This window comes from Astatotilapia calliptera, chromosome 22 (assembly GCF_964374335.1).
Source record: "Astatotilapia calliptera chromosome 22, fAstCal68.1, whole genome shotgun sequence".
NCBI lineage: Eukaryota > Metazoa > Chordata > Actinopteri > Cichliformes > Cichlidae > Astatotilapia > Astatotilapia calliptera.
Window position 1 is genome coordinate 15,092,899 of NC_137442.1, and position 24,212 is coordinate 15,117,110.

Consider the following 24,212-nt stretch of genomic DNA (forward strand, 5'->3'; position numbering starts at 1 on the left):
TATGTTGACAGCCCCTGCAGTCGGTCTGTGGGTGCGTGTTTACCCAGTATTTTTCTGTAGATCAGGGTTTCCAAAGCACTTAGGCACTTATCCTTTTGCCCTCCACTACATGCAGCCCTATCATTGCTGTGACTCGGTGTCATGTTCCCAAAAGGCTTCTCCTAGACTTCCTGTGGGTGTGTGGGGACCTATAGAGTACAGTAATAAGAGTGGCACCGATACTTTTGCTTTTAGCCTGCTCGGCAGGATTTACCATTGACCATTGCTAAATGTGTTGTCAAGTCACATACCTTGTTTGTTGTAATGCATGAAAAATAAGGTGGCTTTATTATGCTTGCCAAGTTTTTAAAAAAAAACCCTCCAAAAAAACATTTACCTGAGAAGCTTTGTTTTGCTTGATTAGTCTGACCAACTGTGTCTCCTCCTAACCACAGTCTGAATCCAGCCAGGACTTAAATTTCCTCCTGCACAATTAAAACAAAACAAAACATTAGTCTGAGCTTTAGCTCTTAGAAGCTAGTATTATGGTTTTCTGAATGTACACATAAATGTCTATGTGAGAGGGGTTATGGGAAACTGGCAGTTTCAGAGAAGAAGCTAAATAGAAGCAGCTAAACTCTGCAGCCTTCAGCACCATTGTATGTTTTATTGGAGCCTCCAATCAAAAGCAAAAAAGGTTCAATCACGCCCTGTAACATCCTGGTTTCACAGCTGCCCGATCTCGGTGAACAATAACCCCGCTCTGTGGCGTTTCCCCACTTTAGGTCTTTCACATGCTTAAACAATGAAGCTTCAGCCTATAAGGAGCGAGGGTAAATCTTGTCACAAAGGGGGTATCGATTGGTAAAAACAATCTGTCAATGTCTCAGTGAAAAGTAAGTGTGTGTGTGTGCTACAAAACAGGGGACTGATTGATTTCTAATCTACTTAACTTGACACATTGTGGAGCAATACGTCCGCTCTGCAATTCACAGCCTGTAAGTAATCGAGTTGCGGACACCTGCTGTGGGAATTAACTCAATAAAGTTCTGTTTAAGTTTTGAACAGACTTGATCTTTTCTTTGTCCAAATCTCATATAATTTAACAAACTGGCTAACTCTGTTATTTCTCCATTTGTCTTTCAGATATTTCCAGGATTGCCTACTACACAGGTAAGTAGCTGACCCACAGTTGCCATAGAAATAGCAATTGGATAACATCAATTTAACCTAAAATATTGCTTTTAAGTTGCATCTCGGTTTTTATTATTATTTACTCAAAGATAACATTTCACATGTGTTATCTGTATTATTTTATTCCCAAAAGGTAATGGCAGTGGGAATGTAGCAATGTATTATTGTATGACATGACCATAAGATATATATTATATCATCATATATTATTTGTATTATCCTATTTGTGGTCTACACAGTTATTTATTCAGAAAACAGAAACATGGCATCCTATTATAGGCATCCTTGAAGGAAGTGCACAAATATACATCGTCAGACTCTGTGCTTCTGCTAATGAACAGCTGAACTAGTAGCAAGTGCTTATTTGAGTCATGTTTGTGATTGTGTAAGACAATTAAAGCAGACAGAAAACAGAGGGGGACTATTTATCTGTGCGTTTGTGTCGACATGTTGGCCTCGTTAGTGAGCAGGAGTGAGGAAGAGAGTGAGAGGCTGTGTGTCAAATTAGAATATTCACACTGCAGACAGAAAACTTGAAACAACAACCCGAGGGTCGGGCTGCACGACTGTGGCCAAAATGATTATCAAGATCATTTTGCTCAGTATTAGTACCCCAATTATTTATGAGTTTATGAGTTTTTGTTGATTTATAGCGACTAAAACATTTTCATTCCACTGTCAACATAAAATTAGTCCTCCTTATTCACCTAAATGTAATGTATCGTGTAGAAAGAAAAAGATAAATAATTTAAAAAACAAAATGAAATCAACAACGCTCTGCTCCCGTTTTTATATTTTTGATAATCGAAATGTCTTACAAGTTTCTAATAAAGTATTTATTTACTGGATCTAAGTACATCTCCTATGTTTACGTTTTCCTGAAGTCTCAATTGCTCAGCGTGTTTGTTAGAGACATCTTTGTGCAGATGCAACTGTGTTCATGATTTCGGTGCGTCTTTGTGAGCTGGATGGATGCACTGCTGCGCTGTACAGATTTTTATGAATATCTGAGTTGACATTGGAAGATTCATGTTGGTACCCACTTCATGTTTTTCTTGGCCTTCATCCATTTGGTGTACTGGAGCTAGTGCTGTGTTTTGATTTTGTTGAACAAGTTAAGGTGTCATGCTTTATGGTGTAGGCTCTACGGCGCTCTTTGCACGTGATTTGATCCTAGTTAACATGACTTGTGCTAAATCTAAAGGCAATAATCCGCTTCCACGGACAAACTCTTCACCTTCTGCAGTGCTAGATATTTGTTTAATTTCGACAGTCTGCTATTTGTTATTCCAGAAAAATAAAAGCTGCGCTGTGCAGGGAACAGCTGCGATTGGCAGATGCAGGCATGTCGTCAGGCAAAGATTTAGGGAGCGCTTTATTTGCTTTTCCTTGGTTTGCTTTTGTCGATTATGTTCGTTTAATTCTGGGAGGCCAAAATCACAAACAAGATTAAAAATCAAATTAATTGTTCGGGCCTACCTTAGGACTTACTGCAGATTAGTGCTGCGTGTCCACAAGCTACACAATTAGCTCTTTGTCTGGCTTTAATCCCCTCCACTTATCATCTAGACAAATTAATTTATCAGATGATGTTACTTTTTATTTCTCAAAGCACCGACGTTTTTGTAACATGTTCAGAGCTTCCCTCTGGAGCATAGCTTAACAATGCTCATGGCCAGGTGTGAGGAAGTAAGAAAAATGAAAAGGAAGAAGAGTTGGTTGGACCGCATGTTTTTAGAATGACACCAGTGTCTTGTGTTTTATTTTAACATATTTTCAAAGTATAATTTTTGGACATTTTATTCATGCTCTAATTTCGGTGCAATCATCTAATTAGTCTAATCATTAAGTCACTTTATTTTGTGTTTGACAGACAGACGTCTGTAGTACTGCCTAATAACTGCTCTACAGATGAACAGGGGGAGCTTAAACGAGTTAATGAGCTGTGACCAAGTAAAAGATTGTGTGGAAATTGCAAGCAGAAAATAATTTGTGTTTAATTCATGAGGTAAAAATCTAACATGTTTGAAATTCAAAGCTCTTCACCTTCAAGGCATCGACACAAACACGCTGATTGTTCGCTAATAAAACATCACCACATCAAAGTGGATAGTGCAGATCTGAGGTTTACCTGCTGCTTTCAAATGTTATTTACATTAAGTAGGTAGTGGGTGCTGTGCTTCCCTCCTGTGCTTAAAAAACATGTTCATAAGCGCACAGCACAATATGAACAGAGACTTTGGCTCAGGCCCAAAAAGCTCTTCCCATTCATGGCAACATCCGGCCCCCTGACAAAAGGCTTTCAATAGTCCACACACCCACATCCACACTCTAACCCCCTTTCCCATTTTCATAACAATGGCCTATGCCTGAGATGGGCCGCAAATTATAGGAAACTCACACGTGCACACACACATGCACACCCAAATGGCTGCTCAGTTAAGCAGCTTTAGGACTTGGTGGCGAAATCTTAAGTTTTAAGCTAATTTAAGATTTTGTGAACACTTGTGTGTTTTTAGTATTCAGGCCTGTTTTTGTTCTTCAGGTGAGATGTGTTCACACATAATTAAACATTTTAAAAAAGCCCATAATTTGGATGTTTTCGTGCAGCTAAACATTTTCTCCAGTGTTAGTACATTCACCCAGACTTTGCCAGCTGGGTATGTTTTCCAACTTGCTGGCTGTTCTGTAACACAATATTCATGCAGCATAATCTGTGAGATTGCTCCTTTTAATTCATTGCTCATTTAATACAAATATTTTCAAAGCCAAAGTAATATTTTGGGCACTGGCTTAGTGCCACATAAGTGACCACGTTTAGTTGAGCACAGCCTTTGTTAACCAGCTGTATCCCTAAGGTATAGAGATGCAGTACAAACATGGATACCTGGTAATTAGTGCTATTTACCTAGAGACTAATGAAATGCTTGAATTTCACTCACCAAAACTTTTTGAATGTGCTGTAACTCACATCAGGCCATTGTATTTAGTGGATCATTTAATTACAAATGCTCCAAAACCAGTTGAGAGGTCCAGTTCAGCGACTTGAATTACTTAAGGTGAAGACCAGACCAAAATGGTGTTTTATACCTGGTTATAAACATTTTTTGTTCTCATGTAGTTTGGCTTTACGGAGGGAGATCTGCGGGGTCCGAATCGCTTTTAGAGCCAGCCTCAAGTGACTGTTTTTGGCACCTCGACGCTGACTTAGTTTTTCAGCCAAGGTTGCCGCTTGGCTGAACATAGAAATTCAAAGCAGTACTTAACAAGCAGCCTGATAGAGCTGGGTATGGGGACACTTTATTAGGGATAGTTGGCAGGGGAGCTCTGTGTGTTTTCTGGCTGAGGGGCTTTTTGTGCAGTGTGGAGTGTGATCTTCTGAAAACCTTGTGATTGAAGTGGGTTGCTTTGCCATATTGGGTGCAGCTGCTAGTTTACAAACTGGGAACAGTGTCGGTGGTGGAAGAAGGTTTTTTTTTTCTCTTTATAAAATAAATAACATATTTGTGTTTTTTGTTGTTTGGCTGTAACGGTGGTTTATAAGAAATAGAGTTCAGGGTGGTGTTGTGGTTGATTGAGCTTGCAAGACCCTGCATGAGTGAGGTCATGTATGCCATTATGAAACGACAGTATGAAAAGGACTTTAAATTCTGTTAATAAAGATATAGTTTTCTTTTTTATTGAATTTAAGTAATATTTATCTCCTCTCTTCAGTAACACATGCATTATGCTTGCAAGGAGGACTTTCAGAGTTGTTCTAAGGGACTGCTCTTTTGAGCAGTGTTAATATTAGTTCAAGATGAGAACTGTTCTGAGGTCAGCTTGAGCTAAAGTGGGAGGGTTTATTGCATAGAGGGGACAGGATTAGCATATTAATAGTTTCTGGCTCCTCCTACCCCTCCAGCAGCCCTCTCTGGAGCGCTCTCATTCCCCACTCAACTTTCTTTCTGTTGCGTTGCTCTGTCCTCTTTTACTTCTCATTCACCTTAAAACAATTGCTGCATTTCTCTCTCTTTCTCTCTCTCTTGGCTTTGTTTTTTCTTGGTCAACTTTTTTCTCTTACTTTTGTTTCCAAGAGAAGATCTTTTTTTTTTTCTGACTGAGCACAGTAATTGCCTCTTGGTGTCTGACCACTAGCTAACTGAAGGTCCTCTGGATGCGCACTATTCAGTTGGATTTTTGGCTTTAAACTTTTTGCTCCCTCTCAACAACTCGGGGAACTTCGCTGAATGAAATAAGCCAAATTCGAAAGCCTCCTGACACTTCCAAGGCAACTGTGTAACTATGGAGTGCAGGCATGGGGCAGAAATCGGGCAAAAAGCAAACAGTGTGTTGTCATCAGAGAGGGGCCGCTGAGGAGTGGACGGGAAAAAAAAGGAGGAGTGAAGTTTGTGGATGAAAGTAACTTTCTGTCTCTGGAGAGGTTTTTTTTGTGTTGTGGAGCTTTTGGATAACAGGAAAAGATTAAGAGAAGACGCATAAACAAGAAGAAACTTTCCCTGATTTTGTTTTTCTCTTAGATTTTCAAACTGCAGACAAATTGTCAGCAAACTACAAAGTATTCATTTTTCAGGATTGCTTCTTTTACCTCTCTATTACTGCAGCTTTTGCCAAGGAGAAGCAAACTTTGTAATGAGAGACGTTTTGTTTTTTCTTCGTCGGAGACGCCGTGCTTGTGTAAATTAGTGTTTGGATTATGAGAGGGTTTTCTTGCAGCTGTGTCAGGAGCTTAGTGTGTTTGTTTAACTCCTGCGGACGAGAACTTCACTGCATGTGATGCGTGGTTGTGAAGCTGCAGGTTGCCTGTCTGTCCTCGACGTGGACAGGCACAGGGAGGGAGAGACATGCGTTTCCATGGCGACAAGTGGCTGTAGCCCCTTCCCCATGTGTTGGGAGAGAGGTATGAATGAAATCTTCTTTCTGCATAGACTCCTCACGCTCACGGTGTGACATCTGACTCCATGGGAACTGCACTAGTGTACAGCCAAAGGTGTGTGTGAGAAAGAGAGAGATCTTAAGAGAGTTTTAATTTGTTGATGTGGAAGTCATCATCATTTGGGACTGGCAGATTAAGTTGGGATCACATTTTCTTACTGTAATCTATCACTCAACTCTTTCCAGTCTCTCTGTTTTGAGCTATCTCAGTGCGAGTGTGCGCGCGTGCCTGTGTGTGCACGCTCTCTCAGGTGTAATTACCTGCTAGCACATATCCATTTTCCCTTTTAATGGATGGGGAGAGGAGACACACAGGAAGAAAGGGAAGTAGAAAAATGGAGCATGAAAGAGATCTTGCTGTCTTTTCTCGCTTCCATGTTGACAACAGCGTGCGCACACACACGCTCTTATGTAGAGAAATTAGTTCTTCTCAGGCATTTCCAGATGGAGTTGCAATGAAATTCCAGGAAGTGCGTCTATGTCCGAACTTTTTATTCAGGAAAAATGGTGTCCTGCGATCCATTGTCTTCTCTGTGTTATAGGCACGGGTGCTTACATAATGAGCCTTGACCTTGACTGCACCTCTCTCTTTATTTCTCTCTCTGGTATCTTATTGTTCATTGTATTGTATCTCAGTGAAAAACAACACATGAAGAATAGATACTTGCAGCACACAGTTTGGAACAACGCAACGGTCTAAGGGGTGTGTGAGAACAAACATGCAACTAATGTAGCAGTGAAACGGTAGTGACTCCATTGACTATACAAATTAAAAATTACACATCACTGTCACTTGGTTATGTGTGCAAATTTTTGACACTGTTACATTTTATTGATAAAATAGTTATTTGTAGTTCTGCTTTCACTCAAAGTGGATTAAATTAAAAGTTAAAGTCTATGTGTCTTGACTAGTTCTGAAGTTAGTATTGTTATCTTGAACTGACTGGAGTGAGTACAGGTAGACCTTACTATTACTGGGTTACTTGGTTTGACCCCCTTCAAAACAGCTTAAATTCTTCGTGGCACAAATTCAAATGTGTTTTAAAATTGTTGCTTCACAGTTGCTTCACATTTATTGGCTCTTGTTCCACCACATCCCAAAGGTGCTCTTTTGGATTTAGATCTGGTGACTGTGGAGGCCGTTTGAGTGCAGTGAACTCACTGTTTGAGCTTATTTGAGCTTTGTGGGGTGGTGTTTTAACCTGCTGGAAGTAGCCATCAGAAGGTGGGGGCACTGTGGTCATAAAGGGATGGACATGTGTTGTCTAACCGGTACTTTGAAACAATCCCTCACACCATGACACCATCACCAGACCCAAACATTGATACAAGGCAGTATGGATCCATGCTTTCGTGTTTAAGGCAAATTCTGACTCAGCAGTTGAAATCAGGACTCATCAGAACAGGAAATGCTTTAAAAAAAATCTTCTCGTACAATTTTGGTGATACTGTGTGAATTAGATCCTCAGTTTCCTGTTCTTATACAGCAGGGTGGCACCAGGTGTGTCGCTGTAGCTCATCTGCTTCAGGCTTCAACATGTGGTTCATCCACCTTGTAGGAGTCTGACCATTCTCTTCTGACCTCTGAAATCAACAAGGCATTTTTGAAGGAGCCTAGAGAACTGCTGCTCACTGGATATTGTCTCTTTTTCTCTGTTTCTTGTGTGGGAAAGTCAGCAAATCAGGAGTTTCAGAGATATTTGAAGCAGCCTGTCCAGGACCAGCAACCTTGTCAGGTTCAAAGTCACTTAAATAATCTTTCTTCCTCATTCTGAGGCTCATTTTGAACTTCAGCGGCTTGCTTTGACCATGTCTACATGCCTAAGTTCATGGGGTTGCTGCAAGTGACTGGCTGATTAGAAATTTGAATTAATAAGCAGTTGAACCGCTGTGCTTAACAAAGTGGTTTGATTAGTCTACTTAAAATCAGGCTCACACACATTTGTGTTCTTGTACATATTAGGCTAATTACTCCACACAAATCTACTGTCATGCAAGTGCCCTTGGTTGGACGTATGAAACTAGACTAAATGTTAGACCCAGAGAATTATCATTATTCTGTTACAGAAAAAAAACTTTGTTTTTGTTTTTTTTAATGGGAATTGATTGTAAAGATATTTTAAAATATTCAACTATCACAGGATTTGTTAAGTTTAATAATTAGATTACTCCTTATTTAATTAAAGTCCGTTTTTCTCTCCTCTGTCTCTCAGAATATGACAGACACCTAGCAGCGGCAGTGTCTGCAGGGAAAACCATGGCGTCAGCCTACCTGGACCCCAACCTGAATCACACCCTCCTCGAAGGGGCCAAGTCTCGACTGAGTGCAGGGGGATCGGACCGAACCATGGCCGGCTCCGTGGACAGGGTTCTGAAAGTCTGCCATCACTTTGAGAGCAACACAGAAAATAGCTGCTGGTCTTCCAATATAAGATACGGTGATGCAACCGATGTCAGGGTAAGATGCTTTTTTTGTATAGTGTCACAATATTAGGGACACTTTACCATTAACTGAGACACACAATATTTATTTAGAGTAAGAAGTAGCCTTCACAGTAATAATACTCAGTGCTCATAACTCTCTCGGGTCAAAATGTGACAGTTGTCACTCAGGAGTACTTTTAAATTACTTTTTTTTTTTGTGCCATTTGTCCTCATCTCAACGTCCTAGCTGTCAGCACTGTTAAAACGGGCCCAAACGCACTGACAATATTTTGCTTGCTAATGCATGTCACCTCAGGGCACCATTTATGTGTGCGCGTGCTAGTGTAGGTTTACTTAGCAGGATGCTTTTAGATCCACCGCTGTGACGTAGAAACTACCTAGCTCTGCTCAGATTTTAGTGGTCATACATCACTGCTGATCTCCTCTGCTCTCCTTTCATCCCTCTCTACTTCAGTATCTAGGTCAGACCCCCCAGCGTTTTACATGGGAGCACATGGCTCTGTGAGCATTATTGTGCGCGTGTGTTTGATGTCTGTCAAGTTGTTTGGGTGGGAATGTCACGTTAAATCTCTTGAAGTCTCCGACACAAACTCACGCAGACATAAACTAAAAAATCGATGGTCTCATCCAAAATGTCAGGGAAACATTGGCTGAGTTAATAAAGTAAAGCTTTTTTTTTTTTTTTTTTTACCAAAAAGACACAACAAAAAGTTTTGTTTTATTTAAAACATATCAAACTTATACAGGTGTTTTCGGCACCCAGGGACAGCACAGATACATTAGAAAGTAATTATGCATATTTTACCTTCATAGATATGAAGTATTATTTGCACAGTCATCAGTCATTTTATTTCTCTTTTTTCCTCTTTGTCTGCAGGGGATCATCCAGAAGATTTTAGACATCAACAAAGTGCGCTGGACTTCATGTTTTGGCCTGCGGCTCAGTAACGGTCAATCCAAAGACCAAGTGCACTGGCTCCACCCAGATTTGGGCGTATCCCACGTCAGAGAGAAATATGAACAAGCACGGCCAAATGAAGAGTGGAGGTGCAAGATGAAGCCTGTATTTGTAATGTTGTGATAAGAGCCACTACATCAAATTGCAAGCTAGACTGCTGTTATAAGGGACCAGACAGGATCCTCCTATTTTGGATGGGTCACATTTTTTTTAATTACTGGGGGATAAACTCAGGTGGAGGACTTTTAGCATCCCAGGGTCTTACTCACAAGTGAGGGGAAAGTAGAGCAGGAGCCTGAGACAGATTATTGCATCTTTGAAAGTGATGCAGATGCTCAGTGTGAAAGTGTCATTTTCACCTCACCAGTCAGTCTATATTCCTACCCTAACCTATGACCATGAGGTCTGGGTAGTGAGTAAGACAATAAAATGAAGACACAAGCAGCACAAATATCTATCTGGCCTCTCCCTTGAAGAATGGGTGAGGTGCTCAGTCAGCACTGGACTCAGAGTAGAGTTGGTAGAGAAGGCTGCCATCTATATGAGGTGTTTTGTTAATGTCCTACTCAGAGGAAAGCCTGGATTAGAACCAGGATGCACTGGATACTGGATGTTCTGTTGGCTGGCTTGGGAACACTTGCCTCTGGAAAGATGTAGAGCAGGAAGTTGGGACCAGGGAGGACTGGGTATCTCTGGGTAGACTATTTCTCCTTGACATGGCTACACAGCAGAAATGGATGAAGGATTTGTGGGACTGTCTTCAGGACGGTGAAAATATTTTCGATAGTTTATGAATAAATATGTTAATACAAAGTTATGTCTAAACAGGCTTCTAACGTGTTTTGACATATTGTTTGCCATCATGTGTTTGACTTGTTGTGTCAATTGTCCCTGTTTACGTGCAACAAAACTTAAACTAAACATTAGGTAATCTAATTTAAAGTTTATAAAGTTTATAACCAGGACCTCATGAGGTAGATGAGTTTTAGATGCTTGCGTCTCTTAAACAAGCCCCTTCCTGGAGGATGTTGAACTTGTAGGTTATGTTTTATAAACAGTTTCCTGCTTGGGTTAGACATGAGTTATTTGGCCTTGTAAAGTCAGTAGTTTCAAAAACGGCTAGCTTCAGCAGTCTGCCGTATTGTATTTCGAAGCAGAAGTGATTTATTGCAACTGGCATCATGAAAAATTGCGTGACCCGTCTGTCGAATTGTGATGAGAGCCCTTGTGCGCACGGTGCTGTGTGGCTGTAAAGGCTGAGTAGTTTGGATGTTAATGCTCTGGTATACATTACCTTTATTGTGGCAGTCTTAGTGCTGATTCTATTGTGAGGTGGAGACCTTTTGCTCGGTGGACATAAAGAGGGAGACAGAAACAGATGCCTGCTTTGTGTGACTAAGTCAACAACTATCTCTCTGTCTGTTTCTGCTACACTGATTTTTACAAGCACTCCTCTCATTTGCATTCTTGCATCTTGCGCTTTTGTAATCTCCCTCCGTCCCTTGCTGATTCTCCTCCTTCTGTTCACCCGCACATCTTTATATTCACATCACAAATAATCCTTACATTAGTGTAACGTAGTGACGTCTCTGTCTTCTTTCTCTCCTCCGTAGGTATGAGTTAAGAATCCGATATCTACCAAAGGGCTTTGTGCAGCAGTTTACAGAAGACAAACCTACTCTCAACTACTTCTACCACCAGGTACAAACACAAACAGATGCACAAGCACACAAGAGACACCCAGACACACAAACATATTTCATTCCCTGCCAGCAGCTAGCACTAACGCATATGGAACTACTAGAAGACACCCTGCAAGTGTGTTTTTCTTTGGATAATCTACGTCAGCAGGATTGCCTGTATGTGTGTGTGAGCGAGATGACCCTCCATTTGTTGAGAAGTAAATGTCTTAATAAACACCTTTGCGTATTTGCATGTTTCAGGTGAAGAACGACTACATGACAGAAAACGGAGATCAAGTGGAACAAGATGTAGCTCTCAAACTGGGCTGTCTCGAAATTAGGTAACACAATGTACTCCACTGCTTTTGTTTCCATTTCTTTGCATGCAGATTGCTGTTTTTTCTTTCAATATCAAAGAATAAAAGGTTCAGTCCAAGTATTAAGCGCTCTGTTTCCTTTGTTGTTGCTGGACGAACAATTTAAAGTACAGTTTGAGTTGTTTTCTTCACCATTGCAGAATGCACAGTCTGTCTGCCCGTCAGCTACACTGATAATTCTTGCCAACATTAGTCAGTTTATTATTCATTGTGCAAAGCAACAGCAGTTTTTGCATTTTATTGAAAAAGAAAATGAAAAAAAAAAGACCTCACTCTTTCTCTCTCCCACTGGATTCATTTCTAGGAGGTTTTTTAAAGAGATGAGAGGAAATGCCCTGGACAAGAAATCTAACTATGAACTACTGGAGTAAGTATTATCTTCATAAGCAAAGAGTTCCAGGAGCACAGTTCGGCTCCCAACCTCTCTGGTGCATCAGTCCATCCTAATCTCATCATTTCTCTTCCTGGAAACGTGTTTTGAAACACCGCTTTCAGAGCTACAGATCAGAAAAAGTAGCACAGTGTATCACTTTTTGGCAGAGGAAGTTTCTCTTGACTTGACTAGAAACCTGGATTAGTGCAAAAGAAATTGAATAGATTTTAGGAAGCGGGGATGTGAGCAACTGCAAATTGAAGCTGAGTATATTTGCAGTCCTTGTTGTTACATTTACGGGTATTAAAGAGGAAACCGTTCTATGTTTTTCACTCATGTTATCTCAATGCGTTGTCCCACTGTGGATTCTCTGAAAGATGGTTGAAGAATTTACAAAGTGAACTCTAAATGAGGCTTGCCTCTAACTTGGTGTGACTCTAATGAGCTGTCCTCTTTCACTCATGTCTTTCTTTCTTTCTGCCCGTCAGCCTAACGAGCTCTCCAATTAATCCAGAGGAATGTTTTCTGTCTTTTCTTTGTCTCTTCTTCTCATTCTCTGTCTCTCTGCACCATGTTCACTTCGCCTATTTTTATCTGGTTTTCCTTCTGTGCTCTTCCTCTCTTTGTTTTGTCTCCATCGTTCCCTCGCTGCCTCTCTCAGTTGATTGGAAAAAGATGTTGTCTCATGCATATTTTAAACCAACAAGAGAGCGAGATGGAAAGAGCTACTAGGGCTTTGATACAGGAAGCTGACAGTTGGCCATCAGAGCCTGCTGGGCCCTTTATGAGCATTAAGCGCCAAAAATGTATAATGCGCTTTGGGTAATGTATGGCGCTGTTGGCTGTAGTTGATCCATGTTGGCCACCGTTTTGGATTGCTGGCAGAAAAGGCAGAGACTTCTGTTCATCTTTTAATTAGAGTTTTTCACCTCTGCTGCTTCTTTTTCATCTTCCATTAGAAACATTATAACAAGTATAATTATCAGGTTTCTTTGAAGAGATTTCTTATTTGACACCATTTATGCCCAATCAGAAATTCACATATTTTTGGAAACTTTACCCTTTATGTGTTTCCTTTTGTACACATTTTCCCTATAAATGGTGCCGAGTATTCTATGGCTTGACCTGTAAAAGGTCTCTATATTGATTTTTTTTTCTTACATATACAGTTGAGATCTGAGAGATCTTACATCTATCAGTGGTCTTTGAAATTCTTCTACATCTTGATTCAAATCCACATGTGTAATTTGAGTGCATTGGATGTAGTTGGAAAAGGCACACATCTGTCTTTAGGTTCTAACAGTTGGTGTCAGATGTCAGAAAACCAAGGAAGGATGTGGAGATAAAATTGGTGAAGATCTGGTGAAAAACATAAGAATGCCCAAGAGCATGAAAGTCGTCATCATTCCCAAATGAAAGATGTTTGGACCACCGAGGGCCGTCCTAGATCACACAATGGCAGAATCCGGCCCCAGGGACTGAAATGGCACCCAAACCCTCTTAGCATGGTCTGCTAGGGAAGCAAAATAATCCCCCAAAATAAACAAGAGGCTGCCTTATGCTCAGGAAATTTAGGGGAAATGACAGATGTGGGCCTTCAGTGCGGTTTGATTCAATTTCAAATTAGTGTATTTGATCGGTGGCCTCTGTGTGTGGCCATATGAGACAACTGCGACACAAGATGTAGGCTAATCTAGGTGGGCTGGTGTCGTTTTTACATGGAGTTTTCTTTTATGTTGGTTTTATTTTTAGTCATCAAATATGTGGCCTTCTGCTTATTTAATCTAAGTCAGTTTGGCTCTCTGGGGAGGGAAGAAAAGTTGGAAGTCATTATCCAGCAAAGCCTCATGCAGTCATTGTAGCCAGAGGTGCTTTAACTCGATATTACTTTTGAGATTGCTCTAACACATTACACAAATGTGAAAAATCGAGTAGGTCTGCACTGTAAGCGTTTTCTCTCATTGGAGCCACAGAACATACAGTAATGTTCATGTAAACGGTCAGCTGGTTGCAGTTGGCTGTCATCTTTGTGGAGCCCGAGCAGTGCTGTTTAATCAGTGGGCCTTTGTCAGGGCTCGTTCTCTGAGGTCAGCTTGATTATATAATTTCTGTCTGTGTGTATTTCTCGTTGCTCCTGTGATGACATGCCTTTGATTTTGAGAGAACCGTTTTAGAGAGGAGTTTCTTTCATGGTCATTTTCTAAAAGAAAGTTTAACAATCTGGGAGAATTTCTGAAAACTACATTTTTATATTTTTAATTCCTGTTTCAGACTTTTTTATTTTAATTCTAGTTTGACATTTGACCTTTATTGGGGAAACAGGAATAGGAAAAGGGGGATGCAAGCTTCCAGCCTTTCTCCCACTCTCTTCACTTGTCTTTTCTCCTGAGGGGTATGAGTCATTAGCCAACTTCCTGTTAAAGCTCTGCTCATCTTTCTTTGTCTCTGTGGTCACCCTCTGTGCACTTCTTCCTGCAACTCTCTCTCCCTTTCTGCCTTCATCGGTTTTCTCCAACCCCATCTTTAAAGGAAAAGATGAGTAGTGTGCTGTTGTCAGCACTTAGTCATCGCTTTCGGTTTCTTGTCTTCTCTTGCCTGCCCATTTAACTGTATCTGTCTGTGTCTGCTTTTGGCAATACCCCAGGAGAGGATGAAACACGCATCTGAGATCAGATAAAGACAGAAGTGCTTGCCAATTAACATTCTTCTTTGTAATTACACCACCATAAACATTCTGATGTTTTCCTCCTGTCTTTCTTTTTTCAGGAAAGACGTTGGTTTGAGGCGGTTTTTCCCAAAAGACCTGCTGGATTCAGTTAAGGTGGGTTTCATGTCCGTGTGGAGAGCTTGAGTTCAAAAACAAGGTCAAACTATTGATCTTGCAAACTTGGGGGCTTTACACACCGAAGGTCACAAATTTGTGCAAATATTTTTCAGAATTATTTTTCCGAACCAAACTCGATTTTTCAGATCCAAATAAACAGATCTGACCAATCAGACCGCTGCATCTGGCAAAAAGTGGCTCAAAATGTGCAATGGTACTGAATATACACTGATATACGTCAGACACCCAGCTATACACTGCTCCAGGGCAGTTAGGTCTCTGAAATTATATTTCTCTGCCTCCTCACACGTGGTCCCAAATATGTATGAAATGGTCGTGATACAGCTTCAACTCCTGGATCTAAATCTCCCTGCAGGTTCCTTCTCGTGAGAATTGGATGAACCCAAAATTTTCTTGTTTAGAAACATCAGGACCTTAATGTCATTCCCATTTTTGACACGTATTTTTTTTTTTTTTTTTTTTAGGACAAATTTTCTGCACAAACCCAGTGTGTTTGGTGTGGATATTCGTTACACTGCAAGTCTGGATGTGAAATATTGTGTATTTCCACTGGTATTGGAGTATCGGTGTGTAGTTTTATTAGCAGATTTCTAGTAGCTTCATCTTAGATTTTTCTAATGAGTTATTTGATGTTATCAGACATTGTGAGGTCCAGCAGATTAAATGTGAAGCAATCTAAGAAAATAGAGAAACATTAGAAAAACCTTCATAAATTATGAAGTAATGTGATGAACGTTGTTTTTAACCACAAAGAATAATTTCTGCTAGGTTTACACTTGCTCGAGTATCGTATATATCCCAGTATACAGTTAACCAAGTAGTCAGCAGTTATTGAAACTACTACTGCGTACTGATGTGCTACTCAATGATTCAATGAGGTCAACTTACCGAAGTAACAGGAAAGTATGACATATTGTGTATTATAGTTACGGATTCCTGTTTCTTTGAGAAGACCTTTTGGTTGGCTGGTCGTATGTGGTGGTGGTGCTTCTTGCATATTGAGCAGCGTCTGCGTCAGTGATAAATTTACGGCACGTGTTTATGAGAATGGTCTTGGTGTGTGTGTGTGTGTGTGAGAGAGAGTGTGAAAGGCCCGGTGACCCGAAAAGGTCTTGATGTCAGCAGGCGGGGAAGACAGATGCTCTGCAGGAGAGAGAGAGACCGTGTGTTCATTCTGGTGTATCTCTGTGATGGGTATGCGTGACCCTCGGGTCATGTTTAAACCCACTTTCTCTCTCCAACAATGAAAAGGGAGGGGGAGGTGTCAATATACATCTCCTTCACCCCCCCCACCCCACCCAAAAAAAAGAAAAGAGGTCTGTCAAGCCTTGTTGACTCCTCTCGTCTCTTTTTCTGCTCCTTTGGCAGACGTCACAACACTCACTCCCAAGAGGTCTGTTTTATAAGCCGCGAAGAGGCGCACAGTGACACACATGTGCAGTGAAACATCAGTAAATTGACTCGATTATAAACGTCTCCACAGAATATTTTATTGCAGTGTTTATAATTTGTGTGACCACCTGATCTGAATTGATGCATAGCTGAAAGAAAGGACTGTTTACTTCAGAGAGACGGAGAGAGCTGAACAAAAACAAACTAATCAACAGAAAATGAATCTCTGGCTAATTTAATACCTGGTAAATGTTTTCAGTCTTATCCTCACTATAAGAATGTTTCAATAAATCTTGGGGGGGGAACTACTTTCTGTTGAATAAATCAGTCACTTAGTAGAGGGGGGAAACTGGGGAGAGCTTAAAAAATACAAAAAAACATCAAAACACACAAAAAAATATAAAATATATGTAAGCTTGGTAAGTGGCTGCCACGATTGGTCTTTTAAATACCATTTTGTTTCTTGCAGATTAATCACATTTTTGACTTGCAGTTCTGTGTTTAATCATTTATATAATATGTACTGCCAGTTAAATGCAAGAGGAGCTGTGGCATGCTCACATGCTGCACATTTGTGTTAGTGTTTGTGTGAAACACAGAGGGAGCGAGCACAGCTGCCATTTAGGTTTGTGTTGTTCACTCTGGTGAAAGAGAACTGTAGTCATTTAATGAGATTATTCTCCCTGAATGGACTCTACTCACTCACTCACACACACACACACACACACACACACACACACACACACACAGACAGACACACTAAACCCAGAGCAGATGGCCGTGATAGTAAACAGTGACTGATGTTATAAAGAGCAGATTCTGTTCATTCACATTGACTGGCCGGGCAGCAGGTTTAGCAAAGCTGACCTCTGGGAGATTTGAAGATCAAAGTTGACCCGGGCTGAACGATTGAAACAGTGCCGCACACTTTATTAAGGATTGGTATGATAAGGTTTCAGGATAATATAACAAAACCTATGGTCATAGTTGCAATATGTTTAGTAGAAGAAATAAAGAACTTTAGTTGGAAAATTCTTTGACTTCTTAGCGTGTCCCTAAAAACACGTTATTACTTTTAATTCACTGATCTGTATACTATAATACATGACAATGTAGTCATGAGTATATGGTGTATGGTAAAAATGTGACTTAATATTAAGATTTAAAGTTCCAACAAAATATGTACTCCCACAGCTGTGTTGGTTACTCCTTGTTAGTACTGGGTTGGACCCCCCTTATGCCCTGTGAACTACCTCAATTGCTCATTACATAGATTCAACAAGGTGCTGGAAAGTCCTCAGAGGTTTTGTTCCTTATTGAGATGATGATATCACACAGTTGCTGCAGATTTGTTGGCCGTATATCCCCAAGGTGCTGTATTGCATTGAGATGTGGGTACTGTGGAGGCCACCTCTGTACAGTCATTTTAAAAACACAGGTTTGAGATGATTTGAGGTTTGTGACATGGCATGTTATCCCGCTGGAAGCTGCCATCAGTTGCTCACGCATGATAACTGTTATTTTAGGAGCAATAAAGCAACTTTTTGTTGGTGAATCAGTCGTGCTTCGCAGGGACAAAAAGAAGAACTTTGTATCACAAATCGTGCGTATGGCCAGACTGTTGTGATGCTTTGCTGTGGAAAAACCAAATAGACTAAAATAACACTAAACTGCTCCCAGTGACTGCTAATGAAGTGAACTAGTGTCAGCGAATTGATTGTTTTGTGCGTGTGTAAGTGGGGTGTTTAGATGCAGGTACTAGTGTCCTAATTGGTCAGCCAGTTGCTATAGAGACAGTCAGTGTGTTGATGAAGGAGCTGATAGCCACTCGTGGTACTTCCTCTCAGGAAGGGTGGACACTTTGGACGGACGATATCTGTGTGTTTATGCGCATTTGTGTGGTGGAATTCTAGGAATTAAAACAGTGATCCTATCTGGAGCATGAGGAACACATACTAGATTTTGTAATGACGTCTGCTGAAAGGACTCATGAACACAGGGACCTTTTTTGTGTGTGTGTGTGTGTGTGTGTGTGTGTGTGTGTGTGTGTGTGTGTGTGTGTGTGTGTGTGTGTGTGTGTGTGTGAGACAGAGTATTTGTGGGTTTACTGTTTCCTTCAGGCTTAAGTAAACACCTGGCATCAGGGCTCTGTGTTGCTGCAGTGAAGTTTATATAATACAGTTTTTATTGACAAATCAATAATATTAAAGTAGCACCAAAATGAGTTAAATATTAAATTGTTATATGAATATTTCTGTCCTGAATATTTATTTCTGTTTTATAGTAAATGTTTAGTGCAGACAAATGTGTAATACCAAGTCATTCAGGCTGCCTGAGATCAGTCCGTTGGGTGTTTTTGTCCAAGTCAAGTTTGCAGTCGGTTAATCTAATAAATTCTTAGTCATTAAACTTATAATGTGCAGAATGCCCCTAATTGCTATTCTGTTTTAAACCTATGCATGTTCCTCTTGCAAGCCTGCTAAATACTCATCTTTTTTCCATCTATATATAAAAAGCAGTTCATAGGATTGTCTGCATACTGAATGTGTGTTAATTTATTTATTTTCCTAATTATGCATTCAGTGTGTGCGCGCAGGACAATATGTTGTCCATTTTTGTGCCAAGAGTGTCAAAGAATAGAGGATTAAATAGCAGAATGATCCTCCTTGATGTATTTCTCTCTACCATCTGTCTGCTTTGAGTTGGTGACATAAGAGATCAAAAAATTCACATGTGAGGCTGTGATTGTAATGCCAGCAGACCCACACGTCCTTCAGCAAAATCCACTCTGTAAATCTGTACAATGTACAATGTACACTGTAGATGAATGGGCAGACTGTTTGCTGTTTAACTGAGTATATTTTTTCCATTTTTTGTGCAGGCTAAAACGCTTCGAAAATTGATTCAGCAGACATTTAAGCAAGTAGCCAACCTTAATGATGAGCAGTGCATCCTGAAGTTCTTGGAGATACTTGCACCAATTTACCGCTATGACAAGGAGTTCTTCAAATGTGCCCTTGGGGTAGGTTGAGTCTGCTGCTCAGTTTCACTCTGCCACGCTGCCCTCAGGGAGCGCTGCTTTTCCGTGTTAGGTCGACCCCTTTTGGTGGCGTCAGGCTTTGCATGTATCCAGCGAACAATACCTGCAGACATGTAAGGCAGAAACATGGTTCTTACACAAGTCAAGCATCTGGAGGGATGACAAGTATTGAGACTCCCTTCTAGAAGGGCTTTGATGCTGTCCCTACTCCCTTTCCTTGCTCATGTTTTATTTTCTGTAATTTTCTCCTGGCCTGCCCTTCTCCCTCCTCCCGGTCTGTCTCTTTTAACTTGCATCTCATCCTCTCTTTAACAGTCCAGCTGGGTGATCCAGGTAGAATTAGCCATTGGGCCAGAGGAAGGAATCAGCTACCTCACTGACAAGGGGTCCACGGTGAGTTTCTACAAAGAACATAAAGTAAAACTCATCCAGGTTTATTGCACTCTAGTTCATGATCAAAGAAAACTAACGAGTGTAGTTCACATGTTTTACTTTAATTTCTTGCGTGTGTTGCTCTGTCCTCAGCCCACCCATCTAGCAAATTTTAATCAAGTCCAGTCCATCCAGTACTCAGCTATGGAGGAAAAGGACAGGAAAGGCATGCTACAACTGAACGTAGCCGGAGCTGCTGAGGTATCACTACCCTCTCTGTTACTGTGATAAACTATGGAAAACTTGACTGTTGGCAAATAACAATTTTTCCATCTTATTTTACATACATGTAGTTAAAAAAGATCACATTTTGTTATATAATAATCATCCATCAACTCTTTATGAGCTTTTTATGAAGAAAAATGTTTGCTTGAGTCTTGAGAGGTAAGTAGAAGGTTTTAAGGTACCTTTTTTTCTTTGTAGGTGATATTTTACTATTGTTTCACTTGGCAGCGTCATTCTGACCTCTAAAGATCAAAAGCTATTCTCACTGTGTTGCTTAGTTTGTCTACAAGAGTGGTTTGGTTTACTGTTACCTATATGATTTGATGTACTCACATGTAAGACATGCATGTATGATGAGTTTTTCTTGAACATAAGGGCTGAAAATTTCTAGTGATTTGCTTTGTTTGTGTTTATGTATGTGTTTGAAATAATAGCTATCTGTAACAGGCCTACTATGCTGTCTGTCTGTGTTTGTGTAGCCTCTCACAGTTACGACAGCATCTCTCACCACGGCGGAGAACTTGGCTGACTTGATTGATGGTTACTGTCGACTCGTATCCATGGAAACTCACTCCTTCATTATCAGAGTTCAGAAAGGTAAAGTTTGATCGCTCCTATATGTCAGTTAGTTTTTTTTGTTTGTTTTTAAATTGATGGTATGAAACTTTTCTTCTGTGCAAAAATGTATTTTCTAGGGTTTGTAGGGATAGAATGGTAAAAATAGAAAATACTTGTCCTTACACTGCTGGATGTATTTCAACAATTTCTGTTCTCATGACATTTGGTTTTCTTTGTGCTGTGCATACAGCCATGTGTTGTGTGAGTGAGGACACATTATTCATTGGAAATTCATATTTCTGTCCTCTAGAGGGAGAGAGAGCGCTGCCTTCCATCCCAAAGTAAGTACAGACCTCATCCTTGGTATAGTTATATATATAAAAGGAAAGAGTTGCCATGTTCCAAGATCAGTAACTGTATTTTTCTTTTTTTCTGTCAAACTGACCATGTGTGGTTTGGAGCCCTGATGACAGAGTTTTACTGAAAATAAAAGGCCCATAGCACTAAATAATGTGCATGTAGAGACTTGTAACTTGATATCAGAATAAACCACAATACTATATTTACATCAAATTAATTTCCAGGGAATTGTGGTTTTGAGAATTGAGTATTATGTAAGTAAACACAGACAAGAGCATTTCTATTGTAAAGTCTTTCAGCAATGCTTTGTCAAAGTTCTGCTCAGTTAAAATTCAGAAGAAAGTGACTGCTGATAGTAAAGTTCAGAGGAGGAATACAGAAGCTGCAGCGAATTCATTCTTTTACTTTTATGCCCGGTTTTGGTTTGGGCTGCATTTTTTGTTTTGCAGCTTTATTTTCCGAAAAGCTTCCGGGAAAGAACCTTGTAATTTACATTTTCACTGCAAATAGAGATTTTGAATTAATTCTAATTAAATGCGTGAAAGCTTTCGTACGCTTTGAAATGACAACAGTGAACCATTGTTTTCTTGGGCTTTGTTGTTGCTTTTTTTTTCTAATGCACTTCCTTTCCTCCATTTAATCTAAAATTATATAACTAATGGCAAGTTGTGGAGAATTAGAGGGAATATGGGGACCTTTAAAAAGTTTGTGAACAGAAAAAAACTGAACAAAAACCCTCAAATGTATTTTTTTCCCCCCAATAAATGAGCCGTTTGGGTTTTTTGATGCACAACTTTCCTAATGCCCACAGCGTTTTATTTGTTTATCTGTAGCTGTTGCAGCCGGGTAGATTAGCATGATTATGTTTATCTATCAGCTGTTTAAATTCAGCCTCCAGCAGTTTATCTTTGTTTTGGTCATTTCAGCTCAAATCTGTCCCGCTCTCTCTTTTATCTTTCTCCCACTCTGTGGCTCTGGTCAAATAAGGATATAAGTTTAGGAGCCAAATATTTTCCACTTAGGGTTTTTAAACACTCTTGAAGTCTCCTCCTCTTGCTTTCATTCGCTCACTCCCTTTGCTCACCCACCCTCTCTTTTCCCTTCTGTCTGTTGCTGTCTGTGATGTAAAAAGATAGTAGTAGAGCTCAGCTGATATAGGAAAAAGAAACCACGGCAAAAGGAGAGAGACAGTAAGGATTAGTTTACCTTTGAAGAGTTGCATGTGTGCAATGCATGTGGAGAACAGCTTCCATCGTTTCTCCTTTTCCTTTTTTTTACCGTTAACTTTAAAAATCGCTGATATTGATGTTATGGAGGCATAAATGTAGTTTTTGTGTGTGTGTCTGTGCAACTGTTGTCTGATTTGCTCTTGGCTCCTTTTCTCTAGACTTTCTAACAGTGAAAAAAAGTTAGAAGCAGTCCGGAGTGGAGTAAGAGCGATCTCTGTCTCAGGTAAGATACAAAATCAAGCACACTCACTCACAAAGAGGCAGGTTTAGGAGGAAGATGAGCAAGAGTCTGCTCATCTTCCTCGAAGCTTCCTCGGCTCCAGCTGTCTTCCCGTTGTTTCATAATTCAGCTTTTTGTTTTTTTCCCCTCTTACTCATTTTCCCCATCATAATCTCATTGTTTTCTCCTCTGTTGGGACAGCCTCTCCCTCTCCGTCATCCACTTTGTTCCTGCTTTCTTTTGTTTACATCTTCTCCCCTCATCTTTCTTCACTCTCTCACATCCATTCACTCTTGTTTTCTCTCTCACACTCTCATCCTCTCCCCCGCCCTATTGGCTGAAGATCTTGTGACATCGATGCCTCCTAAGCCAACCAAGGCGCGGCGTTTCCTCCTCCCCTTTGTCTTCTGTTCAGATTCGCCGCCCAACGGTATCCTCGGCTCTCATTGGACAGTTAGCAGAGGAGCATATCCACAAAATTGTGATGTGGCAGAGTGAAATTCCTGATTTGATGACCGCGCTTACTGAATAACTTCACATAAGGACACACAGACAGTCTTTACAAAACCCACAGTACTGAGGAATGTTAATTAAAATGTTACAGTAATAATATGTGGGTTGTTTAAGTGATTTATGGTACTCATTTAGTGCAGGATGGGTCCAAATATTTGACTCGCTCTTGGTTTGTTTTTTGTGGGGAGAGTTTTTCTACATTTTAGATCTAAAGTAAAAAGTGATTTTATGGCTAAAACACTTTCTGCTCCATCACAATCTGTCCCCTTCTGCTAAACTGTCTTTGACTTCGTTGCCTTGTTGCTTTGACTCATCCAGTCTTACACAAACAAACACACACACACACACACACACACACACACACACACACACACACACACACACACACACACACACACACACACACTAACCACAATAACAGGTTATGTGATGCTTCGTAACCACACCAATGCTCACTAAAAATAAAAGACTGTAATACAAATTAAAAAACGATTGGACAAATATCTCTGCCTGAGGTTTGTGTATGTTTTTGATGCATTAGGAATTCATTTCGTAGCCATTAGTAACCAGTCTTTACCCCTTACAAGTCTAATGAAGATGGATCTATTCTGTTACTTTCCAACATGTTTTTTTTCCCCTATTGTATTGTTGTGAGTAGCAGTAGCATGTGATGACACACAGAGTGAATTGTTATTTCAGGACTCCAGTAAGCACATCTTGCTGGTGAGGTCACAACTGTGTTGTTTTTCATGAATGTTGCGGCCCAAAAGATTTATCATCTGACAAATCCCAAATGTACACTCACTGACCACTTTGTTAGGTACAGCAGGTTGGTTCCAGACTGGGCCTCTTAAGAGCTGCTTTAATTCTTCACGGGATAGATTCAGCAAGGTGCTAGACACATTCCTCTGAGTTCATATTAATGTGATCATGTCAAACACTTGCTGCAGATTTGTGAGCTGCGCATCCATGAGGAGAATCTCCCATTCTGCCACACTCCAAAGCACAAAGGTGCTCTGTTTGCTTGCTTTTGTGACTGTGGAGGATATTTGTGTACAGTCGTCCCTCGTTTATCGCATTAGTTACATTCTAAAAATAACCCGCAATAGGTGAAATCCGCAAAGTAGCCAACTTTATTCTTTACAATTATTATAGGTGTTTTAAAGCTGTAAAACCCCTCACTACACACTTTATACCTTTTTCTTAGATAGGCACGAACATTCTCTCACTTTTATCTCTTGTTTAAACACTCTAAAAGTTCAAACCTTCGTAGAAAAATGAATCCAGTATTATAGAATGGAACCAAAGGCACATGTGGTTGCCTTTGACGGTGCAAAACGTTTCGTCGACATTGTTGTGTTTGTTGGGGAGAAAACTTACAAACATGCAGTACAGCACTTCAGGGTCACACTGCTAGTGATCGAAGATTTATGTAAATTTGACAAGCTGAACGCA

General features: G+C 40.3%; 1 protein-coding gene across 10 annotated transcripts in view; it reads left to right on the top strand.

The window, feature by feature from the left end:
* Positions 1-24,212, top strand: part of ptk2aa (protein tyrosine kinase 2aa) — a 65,642-nt gene that overhangs the window by 17,898 nt on the left and 23,532 nt on the right. For 7 of the 10 annotated variants that reach the window (XM_080296622.1, XM_080296623.1, XM_080296625.1 and 4 more), the window contains exons 2-14: positions 1,126-1,152; positions 8,322-8,566; positions 9,431-9,600; positions 11,125-11,212; positions 11,455-11,534; positions 11,875-11,937; positions 14,710-14,764; positions 19,062-19,202; positions 19,536-19,613; positions 19,746-19,853; positions 20,357-20,474; positions 20,746-20,776; positions 22,183-22,247. In XM_080296622.1, the coding sequence (XP_080152748.1) occupies positions 1,126-1,152; positions 8,322-8,566; positions 9,431-9,600; positions 11,125-11,212; positions 11,455-11,534; positions 11,875-11,937; positions 14,710-14,764; positions 19,062-19,202; positions 19,536-19,613; positions 19,746-19,853; positions 20,357-20,474; positions 20,746-20,776; positions 22,183-22,247 (1,269 nt within the window). Of the gene's footprint in view, positions 1-1,125; positions 1,153-5,082; positions 6,074-8,321; positions 8,567-9,430; positions 9,601-11,124; positions 11,213-11,454; positions 11,535-11,874; positions 11,938-14,709; positions 14,765-19,061; positions 19,203-19,535; positions 19,614-19,745; positions 19,854-20,356; positions 20,475-20,745; positions 20,777-22,182; positions 22,248-24,212 lie in introns of those variants that run through there. The other 3 variants (XM_026157426.2, XM_026157430.2, XM_026157434.2) reach the window with 1 other exon arrangement.